Source organism: Pangasianodon hypophthalmus, chromosome 7 (genome assembly GCF_027358585.1).
Source record: "Pangasianodon hypophthalmus isolate fPanHyp1 chromosome 7, fPanHyp1.pri, whole genome shotgun sequence".
NCBI classification, from domain to species: domain Eukaryota; kingdom Metazoa; phylum Chordata; class Actinopteri; order Siluriformes; family Pangasiidae; genus Pangasianodon; species Pangasianodon hypophthalmus.
In genome coordinates, this window is record NC_069716.1 from 14,405,254 (window position 1) to 14,426,615 (window position 21,362).

General features: G+C 37.6%; 2 protein-coding genes and 1 non-coding gene across 3 annotated transcripts; 1 reads left to right on the forward strand and 2 right to left on the reverse strand.

Annotated features, from left to right (window-relative positions):
• Nucleotides 1-3,670: 3,670 nt before the first annotated feature.
• On the reverse strand, nucleotides 3,671-6,229 carry tmem35 (transmembrane protein 35). Its single transcript, XM_026918239.3, has 2 exons — nucleotides 5,985-6,229; nucleotides 3,671-4,829 (listed from the first exon to the last, which is right to left on the reverse strand). The coding sequence occupies exons 1-2, from the start codon at nucleotides 6,102-6,104 to the stop codon at nucleotides 4,467-4,469; spliced, it is 483 nt and encodes a 160-aa protein (XP_026774040.1). The 5' UTR covers nucleotides 6,105-6,229; the 3' UTR covers nucleotides 3,671-4,466.
• Nucleotides 6,230-13,813: 7,584 nt separating this feature from the next.
• Nucleotides 13,814-20,939, reverse strand: arl13a (ADP-ribosylation factor-like 13A). Its single transcript, XM_026918315.3, has 11 exons — nucleotides 20,806-20,939; nucleotides 20,023-20,712; nucleotides 19,286-19,384; nucleotides 18,939-19,009; nucleotides 18,597-18,846; nucleotides 18,364-18,469; nucleotides 17,982-18,187; nucleotides 16,724-16,817; nucleotides 16,352-16,622; nucleotides 16,146-16,265; nucleotides 13,814-14,636 (listed from the first exon to the last, which is right to left on the reverse strand). Exons 2-11 carry the CDS (start codon nucleotides 20,046-20,048, stop codon nucleotides 14,569-14,571), a joined length of 1,311 nt encoding a protein of 436 aa, XP_026774116.2. The 5' UTR covers nucleotides 20,049-20,712; nucleotides 20,806-20,939; the 3' UTR covers nucleotides 13,814-14,568.
• On the forward strand, nucleotides 17,099-17,172 carry trnat-agu (transfer RNA threonine (anticodon AGU)). The gene has a single exon. It is a non-coding gene; the product is annotated as a tRNA-Thr (tRNA).
• Nucleotides 20,940-21,362: the final 423 nt, after the last annotated feature.

Here is a 21,362-nt window from a genome sequence, read left to right on the forward strand (position 1 = left end):
CCCCCGTTCACTCATCTCAGTCCTCCCTCACCCCCCTCTCCTTAATAACGAATCAGGTGAGGTGTGAACTAAGGAAGATAAAGGCAAGGAAGGCTGCAGGGCCGGATGGAATCAGCCCCAGACTGCTCAGGGACTGTGCGGACCAGCTATGTGGGGTGGTCAGGTACATGTTTAATCTGAGCCTCAGCCTGGAGAAGGTCCCAATCCTGTGGAAAACTTCCTGTGTGGTTCCAGTACCAAAGATTGCATACCCCAGGGAGCTGAACCACTTCAGACCTGTTGCCTTAACCTCCCACCTGATGAAGACCATGGAGAGGATCATTCTCTGTCACCTCCGTTCCTTAGTGAGCACAGTGCTCGACCCACTGCAGTTTGCATATGGGCCTGGCATCGGTGTGGACGACGCAGTGATCTACCTGCTGCACCGGGCACTGACTCACCTGGAGACCACTGGGAGCACTGTGAGAGTCATATTCTTTGACTTCTCCAGTGCTTTCAACACAATACAGCCAGCACTGCTGCGTGGGAAGCTGGAGCAGTCGGGGGTGGATGATCACCTGGCTGCATGGACAATTGACTACCTCACCAACAGACACAGTATGTAAGGTTGCGTGACTGTGTGTCTGAAGTGGTAGTCTGCAACACCGGGGCTCCCCAGGGCACGGTGCTCTCCACTTTCCTTTTCACACTGTACACCTCAGACTTCAGTTATAACACCAACACCTGCCACCTCCAAAAGTTCTCAGATGATACAGCCATTGTTGGATGTGTATCTGATGGGAATGAACAGGAATACAGGGACGTCATCAAGGACTTTGTTGACTGGTGTGAGTGTAACCACTTGCACTTGAACACCAGTAAGACGAAGGAGACGGTGATTGACTTCCGGAGAAGGAGAACACCGCACCACATACCAGTGACCATCCAGGTCTTGGACATTGAGTTGGTGGATAGGTTCAAGTAACTAGGTATCCACCTAAACAATAGACTGGAATGGTTGGATAAAACTGATGCTTTGTACAAGAAGGGCCAGAGTCGCCTCCACCTGCTGAGGAGTCTAGGGTCCTTTGGAGTGTGCAGGACATTATTAAGGACATTTTACGATACTGTGGTGGTGTCCGCAATTCTCTACGCTGTAGTCTTCTGGGTGGGAGGCAGTACAGAGCGGGACAGGAAGAGACTGAACAAGCTGGTTAGGAGAGCCAGCTCTGTCCTGGGCTGCCCACTGGACTCTGCGGAGGTGGTGGGTGAGAGGAGGATGTTAGCCAAGCTGACATCTATTATGAACAACACCTCTCACCCCCTGTATGGGACTGTGGAGACCCTGTGTAGCTCTTTCAGCAGCAGACTGCTACACCCCCAGTGTAGGAAGGAGCGCTACTGCAGGTCATTCAGACCAGTGGCTGTCAGACTTTACAACACCGCATTACAGTGATGCTCAAATGTGCAATATTTTATAAATTTTATATAATTTTATTTCTTTTATTATTCCTAAGGTGTATATATAGTTATAGTTTTAACTTTTCCTCTTCCTTCCTTTTCTTTCTTCCTGCACTTTAACTGTCTGTGAGCTGCTGTGATAAGTGAATTTCCCCACTGTGGGATCAATAAAGTTTATCTTATCTTATCTTATCTTATCTTAACAGCAGCAGACTCCAAATGCAAAGGCAACACTTGGAATGATTTCTTGTATATGCTTACTTGTAAGTGAAATAATCATAGCAAAAGCATCTTCCATGTCTGTGTTCTTTGGCCACTCCTTTTCTTTTGACGTTTTTCCACATCAAACTGTGTAAACAGAACAATAACTACTAGTATTTTTGAAATGACTAGGGGCATCACTGGCATTAAACCGTACAGAGTCGTGGAGTATGTGCACTTCATCATGAAGCATCATACAGTGTGAGGATGTTTGTGAAGCAATTTCTACCACTGTGTTAAGATATCGAGTTCTGCAGTCGTGAGCAGTAGAGACTTCTCTCATCGTACAGAGTACAGGCTCACTTATACTTGCATCTGAACAGGCTTCTCATGTCGAAAATGCACGTCGGATGGGGTACGGCAACTCTAAATCTGAAGCATCCAAACTGCCCACCCACCTCCTCAGTGATCGGCCAGTAGAGATGTGAATGAATAGGGATTGGAAACTGGTGGGAGCTCCTACAGCATGTCTCACCCCCTCTTTTCAAACATGCTTATCACAGAAATTGTTGGTTGCTGTCATTCTGTTCGTTTAACTGCATTTCCCATAGTGTGGAATAAGCATTGTTCCTTTAAAGCAAGCACCCTTTTAAAAAAAATGTAAATAAATTATTGACTAAGTGACAGCGACTTCAAACAATGGATGAACACAGAAAATCAAAGTCATTAAGTTAGTCAGTTAGTCATTAAAACAGTTTATACCAGTGCTGTTGAATGCTTTATTCTGACTGGTCAGAAGGTGTTGATTAATGTTCTATGACAACACAGCTTGGACAGTAGTTACAAGGTTTTTTGTTTTTTTTTTTTTTTTTTATTATAAATGTTCTAGTTCTACGGAATTATCATTTCTATACTAACAATTTACAATTTACAGGGAGGTGTATGGTGGATACTCCACATAAACAGATTTTAAAAAAGAAATGTGCAGTTGTTGATATGGTGAAGCTCTTGTCAACACATTGTAACAGTCAGTTTTACAACATGGCAAAGTCTTTAAAACCAAAGGCTTTATGGTTTCTTGGGAAAATGACAAGCTAGATTTTTTCTCTTATTAACTTAATGAGAGAGGAAAGAGAAGCTGGTGAGGGAATGACTGCTTGTAACTTATATAACGTTAGTTATAAGAGGAATTAACTTGTTTTGTGGACACTCCACAACATTAAACATAATTATAAATGAATAAATAGTATGAATTAAATAGTAAAAATTAAATTTAAAAAATTGCTCACATTGGCAAATTACAGTGGCATAAAAAGGAATAAAACACTTGAAGATGTGCTGTTATTGGACAATTATCAACTTCAGGGTGGTTGTTAAGTAAGGAATAAAGCAGGACAGGGAGTAGTGTGATATTTCAGTGTTCTATTTTTTAACAATTCGGAAAACGTGTTAATGATTTTTTTATTATTATTATATTTTAGATAATTCATGACTGACAAACAGGAAGGAGGCTACTGAAGAAAAACTATTTCAGACTGTTACATTTGACTTTGCTGTGACTTTGACAGTGTTTATATCACTTCCAAAATCTAATCAGTTCATCTACTGGTTATACTGAAAATTCCATATAAATCCTACAAACTTGTGATATCTTGAGATATCATGCTAAGACAATCTCAGACAGATACACAGAAGGATGGACGTGGCATAAATCGTAGATAGCTAGAGAATGGGCTTTGGGTTCCTGAACATGAATATGTAAGTAGCATCTCTGTATGACAAATAGGAAGGAAGCCATTTAAGAAAAATTATTTCAGACATTTGACCTAGTTGTGACCTTGAGCCTGTTTGGATCGACTCCATCGAATCAGTTTGTCTGTGGGTTACAATGATCCACATACATTTTATCTCCTGAACATTTAAGCTTTCTTGCACATTTTTAAATTAAGGTTAAATTCTTTTTTACTTAAATGGAGATCCCTGTACTTAAATTGAAATCAGTGGTTTATTATAATAAGGTTAATACAGATTTGAAGGGTGAGGATATCTTTATTGAACCTTTATAAGTGACAGTTACCAAATCAAGTATGGTGAAAGAAACATGAAAGCAACACTAGGGAAACTGTCTCTTTAATAAAAAAAAAAAAAATCAATAATTAAAAATAATTCATGTACTACCACAAAACAGCAAATCGTTTACACACATAAAACAGATACAGTTTCATCATTTTGTGGCTTGTCTGTAACCACTGGAGTATCATGCTCAGAAATAGTCTGACAGCCTATTGTGAGAAAACAAAATCTTAAATCTTTTGCAATGCATCAGTGTTAAAATGTTTTGCAAAATGTTATTTATTTCTCTTATCTAATGAAGAGTATTTTTTATAATTGATATTTTTAATTAAGAAACCATTGTGTGTCTATACTATGAGGTGTCCGAAACAGAAATACTCACTATGGGAATAACAATAATAATAATAATAATAATAATAATAATAATAATAATAATAATAATTGGCCCTTAAAGCTGATGGTAGTGTAATAATAATATTAGCATTACATAGGGCAGTATTACATAAATTCAAGATTAAAAAGACAGCAGGGGTTAACAAGGGCAATCCTACTCTGACTATTCACTCTTATGGAGTGTTTAGGACAAGGTTTTTAAATTGAAGGCTAAAAGAACTGTACGGTTGGACAGCTTGTATGGGCATAAAGAATGTATATCACCTTTCGTGGCGACAATCTTTCACGCGTCACGCCACATCTGATATTCAGGAAATGTCCACATTGTTTTGCATTTCCTACAGTCAGAAACGGAGAAGCTAAGAAACTTTGATTTTGTTCTTTTCCTGAGCATTGACCTGTTCTTCTCGTCGTTCCTCTCTCTCAGGTCGGTCATCACTCTGGCGTGCGATCAGGAGGCGGCAGGTGAGTAGGATGCCAAACACCAGTGCATGGGCATAGCGTTTCAGAGGATCACCAACTAGCTGGTGAAAGAAGAGCACAGCTAGCATGACCAGCAGCAGCAGGAAGTTTGCAACGTCCTTCGGTTTCCCAGGCACAAGTGTCAGGACCACACCGCACGCCACTTCGACAGTACCGATGATCTTGCGCAGGAGCACTGAGGTGATGCCCAGCTTCTTCAAACCTGGCAGAGCCTTTGCATAACTCTTATACGCCCTTTTCTGAAAGGTGAACAGAAACACTGAATTTAACAATATGAGCAAAAAAGCAGCATGAAGATGACATCGATTCTAGAGCTGGTAGCTGCTGTAAATATAACTGAAGTACTGAAATAGTAAAATAATCACAGATCAACCTGTTTTATTACCAGACAGAGCTGCACTGGTTATAAAATATAATATAATAGCTCCTTGACCAACATTTTGCTCTTGTGACTGGAAGGTTGCAAGCTGCAAATCCCAAGACAGGAATAATCAGAAAACCAGACTCTCAAAAAGAGTCTAGACTCTTTTTTTTTTCTTTCTTTTAACTCTCTTGTGTGATTCACATATCCAAAAAGCTACTGTTTAGTACACAATAGCATAGCACATAATGCATGACCATAATGTGCATAACCATGAGCAATTAACCTTTTTTTTTTTTTAAACAACAGTTCATTCAATAGACTATAATATACACTGTGTGTTATGGAGCACAAAAACGAGTGAAATCTGAACTCCTCCAGTTCAGGGTCGCTTCAGCTGCATCTGCAGGTGCACCATAGAATTTGCTCGAAGGCGCCGCCATTGAAGGCGTTACATTTCCAACACAGCGCGGATGCAGTCACACTGTAGCTGAATAACCCACAATAATGTGCTCAGTGTAACTCCTCCAACGGCAGCCTCATGTCTAGCTGTGACATGTACTACAGTATATGAACTGACACTGTGCTGTAGGATGTTGCTCCTGGTCTCAAAGCCCTGTATGAAACAATGGCTGGTGCAGAAAGCGCACAGGTCTGTGTGGGATGAGTGTGTGTGTGTGTGTGTGTGTGTGAGAAGAGCACAGTGGAGTAATGCGCTTCCGGAGGCAGCACTGTATTCACTATGGCTTTATATCATTACACTAGCAAGGCCTTTATGATGTCGAGTTGCACTGCAGCTAATTCCATATACAGTGCTCAGATTTCCCTTTCTCCGTAAACCAGTGCAGCTAACCAGTAATAAAAATGAATGAAATCCTTATCTATCACCGACAAATGCACCAAAATAAAAAAAATTAAATAAAAATTAAAAAAAAAAAGGACCACAGGAAGACGCAATTAGAGGCGCAGGATTTGTGGTTCAGGTGCAGCTGCAGTTTATCTCTCTCACACACACACACACACACACACTCACCATTTCACTGTAGGCATCTTTGCTTAACCGTGGTGTAAGTTTAATCGTTCCCATGAAGACGAAAAAGAGGCCTAGTGCAAAAGAAAGAGCGACGATGGTTATTGTCCTCGGCGACGCCATATTCGGTCAAGACTGCCAAAAGTCCAGCTCCGTGTAATAGCCGCTGTGTGTGTCCGCTCTCCTCACTGTCCTCATGAAGATGCTGAGGGGGAGGGGCTATCCAGAATCAAACATGGCGGCACGCCAGCGCGGCCTCGCTCAGTCCCGGCTAGAGGGCGGCATCGCCCGGTGAAGCTGTTCACCCGAAACAGCGCCAAGAAAGCAAATAAAGCAAAGTTCAAACTGGTTTTATTTTGTTTTAAGCTTTATATAACTCGGTAAATATCGTATCCATTTTGTGTGGTGTGTAAGGCACTATTACTATTAGGTATAGCTTAAGTGGGGAATTCTTTCTTTTCTGTATTCTTTCTTTATTATTATTTAGACCATTAAAAATACACAAAAAGGAAAGTAGTAAGAATACAAATATATAGAGCAGGAAGAGGCACAATCCTGAGAGGGCTTTTTCAGTGTTACATGTTCACAAAGAATTCTATAAAATGCTAATTTAACATACAACTACATCAGAATGCTAAACTAATAACAATATATGTCACAACAACAAAAAATATAACTACAGAAATGGGTGAATAGCATGTGTAAATGTACATGTCAGTGTGTATGTGTGTGAATGTGCATACATCTGTGTGTTCATCTATAAAAGAGGCTTGAGTATATATGTGTGTGTGAACATGTATAAGTAACATGTGGGGGATATTGGTTTATACACCTGAACAATAATACTAATACATATCACTGTAAATGAAATAAATAAAACATAATACATGAACAACAGTACATAGGAAAAAAAAAGTTACAAGGCAGCAATTAAATGATATTTAAACATACAACTTTTAAACATCCTGTATAACATATTATAGGCAAACTTTTTTTTACCAGGTAGGAAAAGCCATTCCATAATTTGATACCCCAAAATCTTATCGAGAATTGACCTCTACAAGTGAGAAATTTATAAAATGAAAATCTGAAGGTTGACGAGTTAAGAATGGACCTGTGAATTTGCTTTACAGTAAGCCTTGAATTGCTCAGGAATATTCCCTTCACTTCAATGTATATTATAAATGAAAACACATATTTAATAAAATATTAACATAATAAATGGTAAAAATCTGAAATTTCTGAAAAAAAAGGAGAAGATGAAATATATGACTCTGATTGGGTCACGATCCTAACAAAACATTTCTGAAGAGAGTAGTAGGAAAAGTACTTGCCCAAACTATATTACAATATGAAAGATAGGGATAAATTAGACTATAATAAAGAGTAAGAAGACAGTATGTGGCAACAAGATGATTAACCTTCTTTATTATACCAATAGATATATTTATTTTTCTACTAACCCATTCAATTTGTTCTTTCCAACTCAAACTCTCATCAACAAAAATTCCCAAGAATCTTGTAGTTGAGGGGCAGTCGTGGCCTAATGGATAGCGAGTCGAACTTGAAGGTTGTGGGTTCGAGTTTCAGGTCCGGCAGGGATTGTAGGTGGGGGGAGTGAATGACCAGCGCTCTCTTCCACCCTCAATACCACGACTGAGGTGAGACCCTTGAGCAAGGCACGGAACCCCCAAACTGCTCCCCGGGCGCCGCAGCAAAAAAGGCTGCCCACTGCTCCGGGTGTGTGTTCACGGTGTGTGTGTGTGTGTGTTCACAACTGTGTGTGTGCACTTGGATGGGTTAAATGAAGAGCACAAATTCCATGTATGGGTCACCATACTTGGCCACAAGTCACTTCACTTCACTTGAGGCATCTCAACAGGCTCAACTGTAATTTTAGATAAATCCTTAGAATATGATTTTTTTTTTTTACCACTGAAAATAATAAAGTTCGATTTTTTATATTCAAAGATATTTTATTTAATCTAAACCATATAGCATAAACAGTTAAACCAATATTCACATTCTTAATCAGTGATTTGAAATCTGACTAAGAGAGAACTAGGGTTATGTCATCTGTAAACATTATTGGAGTAAGGATATTTGAGACATTAGATAAATCATTTATATAAATAAGGAATAATAATGGTCCAAGAATGGACCCCTGAGGAACCCCACAGAGTAGTCTGACTTTGTTGGAATAGCAACCCTTAACACAAATAAATTGTTTTCTATTGGAGACATAATTTTTTAACCACTCATATGTAGTATCATGAAATATTTATACAGCTTTTCCAGTAATATGACAGTTAACTGTATCAAAAGCTTTTAACAAATCTATAAAAATACTACAAGTAAATTAATTTTTCAAGTGCAAATGGACCTTGTCCATCCGGTGTAGCAGAGCCATATACGTGGATCGATTTTTCCAGAAACCATACCGGTGATTGTAAAGAATTGTAAAGAAAAAGAATCCTTTTGTATATAATGTTTTTTTCTAATGTTTTTGAAAAACGTTGCAAAATAGATATAGGTCTATAGGTATTAAAACATTGTGGATCATCTGCTTTTAGCAGATGAATAACTTTAGCTACTTTTAAATCCTCTGGCACTACGTCTGTTTTCAAATATAAAAAAAAGATGTGAATAAGTGACTGCAGTAAAGACTCCTCCTTGTTTCACCTCCTTGACAAGGCATACAGAAATATTATCATGACCAGCTGAAGATTATGTCACTTATTTCTTGGATATCATTCATTCACTTAAAGAACTAGTTAAGATGTTATCAATCAAAGTTGCTGAATTCTCTTTAATTCGTGTAGATTTATGAATAAGAGGAAAAAAGTAACTAGAATAAAGAATATTCTAGAATAGAATAATCTTAGAATGAAGAAATTAAGAAAGTCCCCAGTGAGGGTATCTAATTTATTTTCAAAAAGATTTATGTAGAAATCACCTAAAATATAACAGAGTTTATCTTCACTGTTTATCAGATCAAAATCCTTCATGCTAGAATCAGGTGGTCAGTAAATAACACCAACAATAACATTCTTTCCACTAGAGACATCAGAGAGCTCTACAAATACAGATTCCACCTCAGCTCTATCGGACTTTAGAGAAAAATCATCCCTAATTTTAAATTCATAATCACCATGAATAAACAGAGATACTCCCAGATCTGTTCTCTCTTACGTAGTGAACTGAATTATATTTAGGTAATTTAAAGATTTCTCTAGAGTCCTCTGTAAGCCATGTTTCCTATAAAGCAATAATAGAAAAAGGATGTTTAAATGAAGATAAATAATGAATAAATTTCTCATAATTACTGGAAAGACTTCTTATATTCAGATGAAAAATAGAGGATATATTAGAAGGCATAGAAACATATAAAAATTTGCCAACAACTGCAAAAGAAACAAGATTTTACGAATATTTCTGATTTTATAAGGGCAGTTTCTGTGCTATATTAGCAACTGAAAATTGTCATAGCAGCCATTTAGATCTAAGAAGTTACTGTACTGATTGTAGAATTTTTTTTTTTTCGATTATCATACCAATGAATGGAAGATTTAAAATGGGGTCTGTAATTTTCTAGTAAGGACACTGACGGTTTATGAGGCAGCAAGGAGAACACAGGAGACCCAGGTAGACTTCTTAGCCTTTCAGAGCTTTATTTTAATGTAGCTCACACACTGGCAGTTTACAAAAACAGACTTCAACTAGAAATACCAGAAATAAACCTTTGATATTTCAGCTTCTTGTGCTCCTACTTCACGTCACTACAAAACACACACAGGGTAGAAAGGACATTGGTTATACTGTCCCCTCTGAAAGTATTGGAACAGCAAAGCCAATTCTTTTGTTTACAATGAATACATTTCGGTTTGAGATCAAAAGATGAACATGAGATGAGAGATCAGAATTTCAGCTTTCATTTCCTGATACTCCTAGATGTGTTACAACTTAGAACATGACACCTTTTTTGTTTCAACCTGCTCATTTTTCAAGTGATCAAAAATATTGGAATATGTGACTGACAGGTGTTTCTTGTAGCCCTGGTGTGCCCTGTTACACTGATTGTATAAATAATTAATAGCGCTGGGGTTTCGCCTGTGAGACTGCATTTGTTGTTGAAAAGGACAAACCATCATGAAGCCCAGAGAGCTGTCTATGAGAGAAAAGCAAGACATTTTGAAGCTGAGAAAGGAGGGAAAATTGATTAGAGCCATTGCACAAGCATTGGGCATAGCCAATACAACAATTTGGAATGTCCTGAAAAGAAAGAAGCCACTGGTGTACTAATAAACAGACAAGGAACAGGTTGGCCAAGGAAAACAACTGCAGTTAATAACATTGTAAGCGCCATGAAGAAAAACCCCAAAACAACAGTCAGTGATATCACCAGCAACCTCCACAGGGCAGGGGTGAAGATATAACAATCCGCCGTTCAAAGAAGACTTTGAGAGCAGAAATATAGAGGCCATACCAAAGATGCATCCACTCATCAGCAGTAAGAATTGGAGGTGCAGATTGGAATTTGAATCTGTAGAAATACAGAGATGAGCCACAAAAGTTGTGTAACTAAGATTAACATCTACCAAAGTGATGAAAAGACAAAAGTGTCGAGAAAGAAAGGATCTGCTCATGATCCAAACCATACAAGCTCATCACTCAAGTATAGTGGAGGTAGTGTCATGGCTTGGGCTTGTATGGCTGCTTCTGGAATGGACTCACTAATCTTTACTGATGATATAATTCATGATGTTAGCAGCAGAATGAATTCAGAAGTCTACAGAAACATTCTGTCTGCCAAGTTACAGAGAAATGCATCCAATCTAATTGAGAGGAACTTCATCATGCAGCAAGACAAAGATCCACAAAAAAGGACTTCATCAGGAGAAAAAAGTTTTAGACTGGCCAAGTCAATCACCAGACCTTAACCCAATTGAGCATGCATTTCACTTCCTGAAGAGGATATTGAATGGAGAAATGATCCAAAACAAACAACAACTGAAAAAAGCTGCAATACAAGCCTGGAAAAACATCATGAAAGAAGAATGCAACAGTTTGGTGATGTCAGTGGGTCACCAGCTTGATGCAGTAATTGCTTATTGCAAGCAAGGGATATGCAACCAAATATTAAATGTTATTTACTTTAATTTACTTTAAGACTATCTGTTCCGATACTTTTGCTCACCTAAAAATTGGATGGTCTGCCACCAAAGGTGCCATGTTCTAAGCTGTTTAACACATCTACATGTAAATATCAGGAAATGAAAACTAAAATTCTGATCTATCGTCTTCAGTGTATAGCATGTATAGCAAGTGCTATGAGCTTATTTGCATATTACTAACGAGACAGCAACTGGATTTCAATACTAGCAACCAGAGACTAATTTCACTAATCACGATACAATATAGATCTAAGATGCATGAAATGATCAGGTGTAAATGGAATCATGAAAGGTTTTTTCATCAGTTCATGATAAACTTTTATGGTGGTCAAAGTTAGGACATAACAAAGTACATTTACTTTGTTACTGTACTTAAGATTGGTTTTGAAGTATCTGTACTTTACATGAGTTTTCACCTGATACTTTCCGTTTTTTACACACTCCTTGGTGAAAAAGTCACTAATTTACCATCAGTAATTAAAATCAGTGTGTGATATGAAGCACACTGCTTCTTCTTTTTGTGAGATTTCTTGTACTTTTTCATAATTTTTTTAGTAAATTTAAGATTTAGGATTTTTCTTGAACTTCATTGAAGAATTTGAACACTTACAAGAGTATTTATTTGGATGAGCACTTTTCTTCAGTTCTTTTTACGTCAGGCCAAAGAGCCACACAGTATCATCACCAATATCCATCTGAATGAGGACGTACAGCTGAATAAGCCTGGAGGCCAGTGGAGAAGGAGACCCACAGCGAGGAAGGAGAACAGGCAAGGACATTCGAGCAGCTGATGAAGCAAAGCAGGTCACCAAGCTCACCACTGCTTCAGAAGAGACACTAAAGGCTTCATCAACCCAGTCATAAATCTCAGCAAAACCTCTGCTTTGACCATGTGCATGAAAGCTATATTCATAACTACATTGAAGAGGAGTGACATTTACAACATGATAGTCATGTATTTTAATGCATGTTTCTGCTAAACTGAGAAAATTAAGCTTGTAGTCCCTAAACAAATCAATTTAAGTTAAGAAAGATATGTGCTGATTGTGACACTTCATTTCTAAAAGTTTCACTGGGCTAAAACTAAAATGCTCTTTCCAGTCTGAGGGCAAAGTATTGCCTTAGTTTGTATAGAAAAACAATTCTGTCCACAATGGAGCTATTAAGATTGTGAGTAACCAGACAATGCTATTATTATAGCTACCTTTGCAGTCACTCTTAAGCTTGTTTTAAGCATTAAGTACCTTAGACACCACAGTGGGCTTTAGTGACAACTTTGCCACGTTTTCACTTCTAACAAAACAAAATTGTGTGTAAAGCGGATTTTATTGCAAAAGCTCACTCTTTATGTCATATATTTAAGAGTCTCCTAAACAATTCCACACTCTGGGGAGGAGAAGGCCCAAAGACAGTTAACTTGGAGCCATTTTACCTGAAACAAGTTAAAATACACAAAAAAGTTAAGAAGCAACATTACGTTAAAGTGAATCTAGCTTTGAATCTAGCTACAAAAGCAACCACATGGAACACATTTTATTGCTAAACACATACAATATGTAGTACACATATTAATCAAAGACATATCTGATTTTACCAGAAGCATAGCGTAAGCATCAGAAGTGGTGTTTAGTGACTGTTTAGTGACTGAGAACCAATGCCTAAATGTACAGCCGAGGCAATATAACACTGGGGATTGGAATAACCAAAGTTGGGCAGCTGTACAGGCCAATAAATAAATAATACAGCTCAATATAAATGGGAACAAACCGTTTATGAGAGTTTTGGGTTGCAAGTGAGAAATAATAAACTAAACAATAGAATTCATTTAGCAAATTGGGATCAATAAAACATTATGATGCTTGTTTCTGATAACACTTCTGTAAACCTGACAGAATATATAATACTATCAACTGCAGAATTATTGGCATTCTTTAGGGAAATAACCAAAATATAGAGTATATATGTACAGTAAATGAATAGCATGTAACAAGTGATATTTTAAGTTAAATGTATATGGGCTAATTCTGCTCTTGATGTCTGCAGTTTAATTGATTCTAATACTTGGCCATGTAAATGGTCAACTAATAAATTTATCAAAATAAATGTAATTTTAAAAAAAGAAGTCCTTAAGATGATGAGAGGGATTTACCAAAGGTGATGTGATAAGGGAAAGTCAATGAGGATGGGTTAATGACAGTTTTGAAAAGCAATCCCAGACCGGGATCACTGAACCTGTGTTGAAATGCACTTAACATATTCTCTTTGAAAATGCTCATGATCTAACCTTGAGACGGCCGTAGCTTTGAGTCAACATTATAGCTCAATCCCAAATCCCTTACTATTGGACAAGTTGTCATTTCACAGCCCCTACAGGTTGCCAATATTTAGCTTATGGTTGTTCTGAGCTCTTGAGACATTTGAAGAACTGTCCTTGAAATTAAATCTAATAGCCATTAGGAATGTAACTGAATATGAATACATTGTTCAGATTGCACAGGAAATGTGCTCTAAATACACATACAAACAAGAGGTGCATGATCCTTTTTTTTTATTTGAACAAAAATTTCCACAAAGGTTCATCTTCGCAGTAAATGATTTGAATAGTAATAATAATAATAATAACAACAACAATAATAATAATAATAATAATAATAATAATAATAAATTTAGCTTATGTCTACTGTTCAAATAGGCTATATTAACATCAGTGTAAAACATAAATAATCATACAAATAAATAATCTAAATAAATCAAGTAAATAAACCATAATAACCACCAGCCCAAAATACCCTGTAAAATGGAATTGTTCACTGAAATTGGTTGAAAATAAACTAGGAGGTTGCTGTAATTTAGTTGTTAGTTTTTCTGCCATATCTACTAATCTACATATGACCATATGTATGACATGACCCAGTGTATGATAATATGAATAAAGTGTTAAAATGAAAAGAGCATATATTTTTAGCAGGTTAGAAGTCATTTATGCCAAAGGACTTTACAAAACATGATGTAAAGTATTAGTTGAATAATTTATTTCACCAAATTATGAAAAGTGAACATACATTTAACAAGTTGTTACCAGAAGAAAGCATACATTTTGATTACAATTCAACATTACTGATGATAAAAAAAAGTGTTTTAAATAGCTCATTGGGATGCAAACCAGCAATAACAGCAACAAATTATATTACTGGTTCTTGAAAAAATGCTTTTTCAATTTTTTTTTTGCAGAGGAGAAACACCAGTCTGTTAAAAGCAGATTATCCAGGGTTTCACAGATACTAAAAAAGATGATGGAAATAGATGTCTTGGTGAAGATGCCTAAAGATGGTGGTTTTGTGGTCCAGTACCTTCATGAAATGTTCTGCACAGGTCTTTGATCTGTGTCATCTGCCATTGCATTTCCAGTCCTCTCACTGTTCTGGCATCAAACTCTGATCCTGTCGGGCTTTTAGAGCCAAAATGGCTTTTCTGTAAAGATCTACCAGGAAACAGGCAAATTAAATTATTTATTCTGCTGAGATTCTAGATCAGAGATGCTCACCCAAGAATTTTTCTTGTGTGGTGGTCTAGGAAAACCCACTGAATGTTGGCTGAATTATGCCATACAGCCAAAAATGAGATAAAAATCAGGTTTTCAACATACCCTGACACCTATACTTTAAGAAAACATACATATATTTCACTAAATGACATGAAATATTTTTATTCATTTTAATGTCATGTTTCGATCAAGTTGTTGGATACCTATGCGACATAGCAAAACTGACAAAGCCTATGATTATTTAAATAAGAAAAGTGCTTAAACGCTCTGTACAGGTGACAGCGGACAAGGTTTTAACTAATGAACCACCATGTAGTTAATTATTTAGATACGGTCCCCCCAAAAATGCTAAATAAATGCCTCCTCACAGAACAATTCACCACGTCAACAATTACACACATTTTTTTAACCCATTTATGTAGTATGCACATTATTTTAAAGGCCATTGTTGACAAAAAAAGTCAGTCTGATAGATGAGAGGCTACACACATAACATATGAGATTTTCTTGGTAAGACATTTAACTTGTAACAGAACAAAAAGTGCAAAAATGTTCTTTCAGTCAAATGCACAAACTCAGACATATTGTCAAAGAGTTTAAAGGATAAAACCTTTAAAGTGTAAAACTAAGCAATGGCACGTCAGTCAAATGCACACAAAATCAGTCACATGCAGTGAATCAGAATCAGACATACAGAGTCCATCAGTTCTTCTGTTTTTGTGGCTGTTGGCAAATCGTTTCACAATTTCCATCTTTGCTTTCAGCTAATGTATGTTAGCTAAGTAAACGTAAGTCTGTTAATGAAATCTGCTGTGGTGGGCCATGTGGCTACATATGCTAGCTAACTAACTTCCAGCTGCACTCAACTGTTTTAGCTACATAGCTGGTGACATGACAGTCTAAGACTAGATCACAGATTATCCATTATATCGGTGACTACACTTTTTTTATTCTATGTTATAACAGCTACAAACTAGCACTAACCGTGGTAGCTACTGCTGATTACTTGTCCACAAGCATTTGTTTACAGTGAGGGTGAAGCAAGGGAGCAAGCCCAGGAGAGTGCAACGAGGTCAGCCACGAAAATCTTAGCCATAAATGGAGCTCCAAAGTCGGCTAAAATGCCTGAATTCCGTGGCCTCATTCTAGGGCAATGTAGCTAGCGGGGCTGGTGTCGTTTGCAAGCTACTAAAGAGCTCTTTTTAACTGTGGCAAGTGTCAGTTATTGCGATCCGGAGCTATTAGTTTTCACGGTTGTTTCACATGCAGATGATTCAAGGTTTGGTAACAGTTTCACCATGAAAGAATGCAATCCCATGACCAGCGTGTTCTTTTCTCTCTCTTTTTTTTGTCTTTATCTCCTTCTTTGCATTTTTTTGGTGAATGAGTTGTGATTGACTGGAATTGTGCTTTTATCCAAGACAGTGAAAATTCAATGCGACTTACCGAAAGTGGCAGAGAGGTCAGCAGGCTGTCTATAATTTACAGGAATTTCTTCAGTGTTTATCCTGTTTTTTCGCTTTCCTTTCACCACTTTTTTCTTTTTCTTGTTTTGTCCATTACCTGCTGTAGCAGTGTATCAAAATGAAGTCAGCCTATCATGCCTATTATCTACTTGAAATGATTCTAAAGTGTTATATTGAGCAGAATACCTTCAGAGGGTTTGGACTCCTGGGACTCTGGATGATCCAAAGTCTCCACTTTTGCTTTGGGTTTCAGCCTCACACTTCTTTGTGGCACCTGGTCACGACTGGCCTTTTCCTTTTGACCGTTACCATCCTGTTCTGCATTATTTCCTTCTGCTTCTTCGTCTTCCTTCTGTTCTTTATCTACTTCTTCATTTTTGCTCCCTTTTTTCACAGTTATTGCTTTAATCTTCACTTTTAGCTTCTTTTTCTTCAGTTTCTTTTGAAAGGAATTCTCCTATAACCAGATTGTATAGCCTAGTTTAAAGCAAGCAAAAAAAAAAAAAACAAAACCTCTACATACAGAACTTTGTGTGTGTGTGTTGTTTTTTAACTTACCTTAAGAATAATTGGTTGTAGATGGCTCCTACTTTTCTGTTCTTCCTCCAGAGGGCACTGTGTTTGGTCAATGTCTGGGTTACAGGCTTTAAGTCTGCAGATGCCAACACTTTTATTACACACTGCAAAAAATACCACCTTAGCAAGTGAAATTATCTTGAATATAGTCACATTTATCTAGTATTTCCTATTATAAGATTTCACTAAACCCAAAATAAGATTATTCTACCTATTTCTGGACAATTTTTTACTAATTTCAAGCTATAATATTTTGTAATTTTATATAAATAGAAAAGTTTGCTTCTTTTTTTAAGAACTAAATGCTAGAAATTAGCAAAATTATCTGTCAATTGAACAAGGCACCTTAAATAGAGTGGCACTGTGGCTTAGTTGGTTAAAGTGCCTGTCTAGTAAACAGGAGATCCTGGGTTCAAATCCCAGCAGTGCCTACCATAAGACACTTCTTGTTTCCAGTACCTTGGCATTCATATTGCATAGGACCTGTTATGGTCCTCTCACATTAACACCCTGGTGAAGCAGTCTTGTCAGTGTCTTTACTACCTTAGATGCTTAAAGGCCTTTAAACTGCTCTCTGAGGTGCTAAGAAACTTTTACACCTTCCTGATGGGAATCATCACAGCCTGGTTTGGGAACAGCACCAAGCTGAGTTCCCTGACCTACAGTCTATCTACAGCAAGCAGTACTGGACCAAGGCCAGGAAGATAGTGAAGGGCCTCAGCAATCTGAACAATGGACTCCTCTCTCTGTTGTGGTCAGGGAAGCGCTTCCGCTCCCTGAAGGCCAACAAAGAGAGAATGAGGAGGAGCTTCTTCCCACAGGCCTTTCAGGCCCTGAACCAGGGAAACACTTAGAACAAGACCTTGGATTTGTTTGCACAACACCCACATCCCCTACATTCCTGTTAATATACCCATGTTACCCCATATTTATAAATGTTTATTATATATGTTAGCAATTTCACTGCAACTACCTCAGTATCTCATTGCACATACAACTGCACATATCTGCACTTTATTCCAAATATAGTTCATACTGTTGCTGCTATCTATCTTTTATATCCTATATTCTTATATTTTTCCTTTTCGACTTGTATACAAGTAAATTCTGGTTTATGTAAATTCTATTTTTATGTCACAAACAGTCATAAAAAGCATTTCACTGCAAGTAGTACTGTGTACGGTTGTGTATGTGATCAATAAAATTTGAATTTGAGAGCATCTTTAAACACAAAAGGCACCTTTCAACTTTGTTTTTCTTCTGACTTTTTTCTGCCTTCCCTTTCCTTTCTCTCTCCTCTAGTCCTGGTTGCCTTCCACCATCTCTGACTACACGGGCACAGAGATCTGGGTAGTCGAGGCACACAGCCCGTAGTAACCACCTGAGGCCTCGCAATGTCTTCCTGTCTGACCATCGACGCAGGTCCATTAAGGCAGAGCATGGCTCCTTTTATGGGACAAAAACTTTATTATTCATACAGTTGCTCATGCAATGTAAATAATAAAAAGCCCAAAATTAGATATATCACATAAGTATATAAAATACATTACAGGTATTACTCTAGAGATATTTTGATTTCTGGCCACATACTGTATTTTGTCATAACTCAGTACGTTACTCACAATGTGGCACAGAGACCGGCTCTGATTGACCAGCTTCTCCAGGGACAGGACCTCAATCAGTTCACTTCCCAGTAAGGCATTCATTTTGTCTTGTTTATTGGCTAATCTGTAAAGAAGAACAGTCTGTGGAAATGATTTCCTTTGCATGTAGAGGAAACCACTTATACCATTCATTTTAAGAATAATTTTAAAGAGCATTTAAACATATAGAGGGTATCTAAATGATGGCTTACACTAACAAGGGCTTTCCAGCCACTCTAGGCTGTCTCAGCATGTCTGTCAGAAGCTCTTTGACCTCTTTCATTCTGTGCCTATCACTGGAATCCACCACAAAAATGACTCCATGGGCCTCGCCGTAGTATTCTCTCCAGCATGAGCGAAACTCAGGACTTCCACCCATGTCCAGCAAATTCACCAGGAAGTTTTCCAACCTTAACTCATAGCGGACACATCCATGAGTAGGACTCACTTCTCCATGGGGAGCTAAACAAATGGTAGGTTTAGAAAATATTGTAAACTCCATCAATATTTATATACAGTAAGCTAATATACATGATTTGATATTAGATATTTACCTCTTAACATCCCTCTGATGCACAATGTCTTTCCAACCTTGTCAAGACCAACCACTATCACAGTAACTTTCCTGAAGAAACAGAAGAAGTGCCCATTACCAGTCCATCTAGGTAATTCCTGGTTTTCTCAGGCTAGTATTAAACAATCTACATTTATTCATTTTGGCATTATAACTGAACTAAGCAGCTCACTGGCTTAGCATTAGCAGCTTGGCAGTGCCAGGATTTGAACTTGCAAACTTTCTGATGAGTAGCCCAGAGTTTTTACTGTTTTATTCTCTAGTCTGTTTCTAACGAGCCCAACACCCGTGCAAATAAGTACTGTGATTATATCTGCTAGCATTTACCTCATGGGTTGCTGCAGTTTGGAAACCCAGTTGCAGCAGTTGCTCATCAAATTGAACATATTGAGATGAGGAGGAGAGCACCATCTTCTTGTTTCAAACCTGCATACAGATTGTAGCATATGTTCCACAGACAGTGAAGCCGTCTACTGGGCTGTTGGCCAACTCTTAGAGCTGTCTCAAACTATAAACTGATTTGTGCCATTATAAATAGATTTAGCCTTTGATTTCTAGGCTAAGTTCTAAGGCTAAATTACCAATATACATTTCTATATAGTTAAAATAGTCCTTAAGTAGTGAGGCAAAAGTCTATTAATATCCACATGCTGCAATACCTTTAAGTGCAATAAGCAATCTTAAAGCTATATGCACAACTTGTGAAAGGGCATTATAAATGGCAGGAATATAATTCCATAATAATAAAAACAGGAATATAATAATATATAAAAAGCAAAATAATTGTGGACATTATATAAAAATGAAATGCAGCTAGAAACAACTTCTGTTCACTATAGCTGGTCAACATATAACAGGTCATGTTCCTGGTCAGGTCACTTTATATGCGGTATACAGAACTATGTCTTATGAGTTCCATGTTTTTTTAATTTGTTAAAAAAAAACAGCGTTTTTTAAGGCCTTTACAAAGAAGTGCAGTAACACAGAAGTAAAGTAGCACAATACATGACACAAGCAGATTCAATTTTACTGCAAGGTTTTGTTAAAAATGCCAATTTACTTACAGTAATATGTCCTTATTTATTTGCATGTTTATGTTTTCCTCGCCTGTGGCATTGTGCACAGTGCAGAGAAATCCTAATCTGGCTCAAATTATGCCTCTAATCCTGTCACCTCATCGGGGAGGAGCCAAGTAGGCTTACTCTTCTTACTAATCACATGAGCTTCTGGGACATCTGCTCTCCTTATTGGCAGGTAATGGTTTGTTTATCTGACCCAAATAGAGATTCACTTATGTGTGATTCTTCAGTGACAAAATGTGTTTCATGCTTTTCAATTCACTTCCAGTAATTATGGATTATATGATAGCTGGGTATTACCATATTGTGGTATGGCACTGTTGATAAAGGCAGTGTAAAACCAGGTAGAAGAAACTGACTGGAAATGCTGGCATCTGGTGTCTTGTGTATGCAAGCACATGCCAACAGTGTAAATCATATGTGTATTCATTTTCTTTTTCTGACATCATAGAAGGTTTGGCCTATAAATACCTACCTTACTGATGAGCTCTTTCAGGAAATAAACCAAATAATAAAAAAATACATATCTGTTTGGGAGGGTGAGGCATGGAGGCTTAGTGGTTAGCATGTTTGCTTTGCCTCGCACCTCCAGGCTTGGGGGCTCGATTCCCTGCCCTGTGTGCGCAGAGCTTGCATGTTCTCTCCGTGCTTCAGGAGCTTCCTCCTGGTTGTGCACTGCAGCAAGGACAGAAGGGACTAATATTATATATAAATATTCGCTAATTTGTCATTGGACATGTAAGCTCTATGAACTAATTTAAGTTGCACCTGGTTCAGGGGAGTAGAGGAGGAGGAAAAATTTATTCTTTCCTGAACTTCCTCCCACCAAACCACATCCTGCCCCTCTGCCAGCTCTGACTCCTCCTTATTCTCGGTTCTGGAAATATTTTCTTCAGAAAGAGACATGATAGTATTATAAGAATACTGATATGACACCTTTTAGGTTAGATGTCCATGAAATATGTGCTTGTTTCCTTGCAGAGTATCAATATCATAGTCTTCACCTTGGGACCATGACTCTATACGGTGTGGTAACAAACCTTTAACTTTGATCATGTAATAGCAAACATTATATGACATAAAACTTCTTTTTTTCATCATCATATGCTTAAATCATCTAGCCACATATTTGTCTTTTAAGACTGTGTATTCTTCCAGAAGTTTCTGAGTAGCCTTGAAACGAGCACATGAGTCTGATGAATTTATAAACTAAACTTGTTCTGATAAAAAAAACTTTGACTTTTGATCAAATCTGAATAAGAGGACATCTCTGTGTTAACTGGTTTGGCCTTAGCTTTTCGCCTGCTGTTTGTTAGAGACATAAC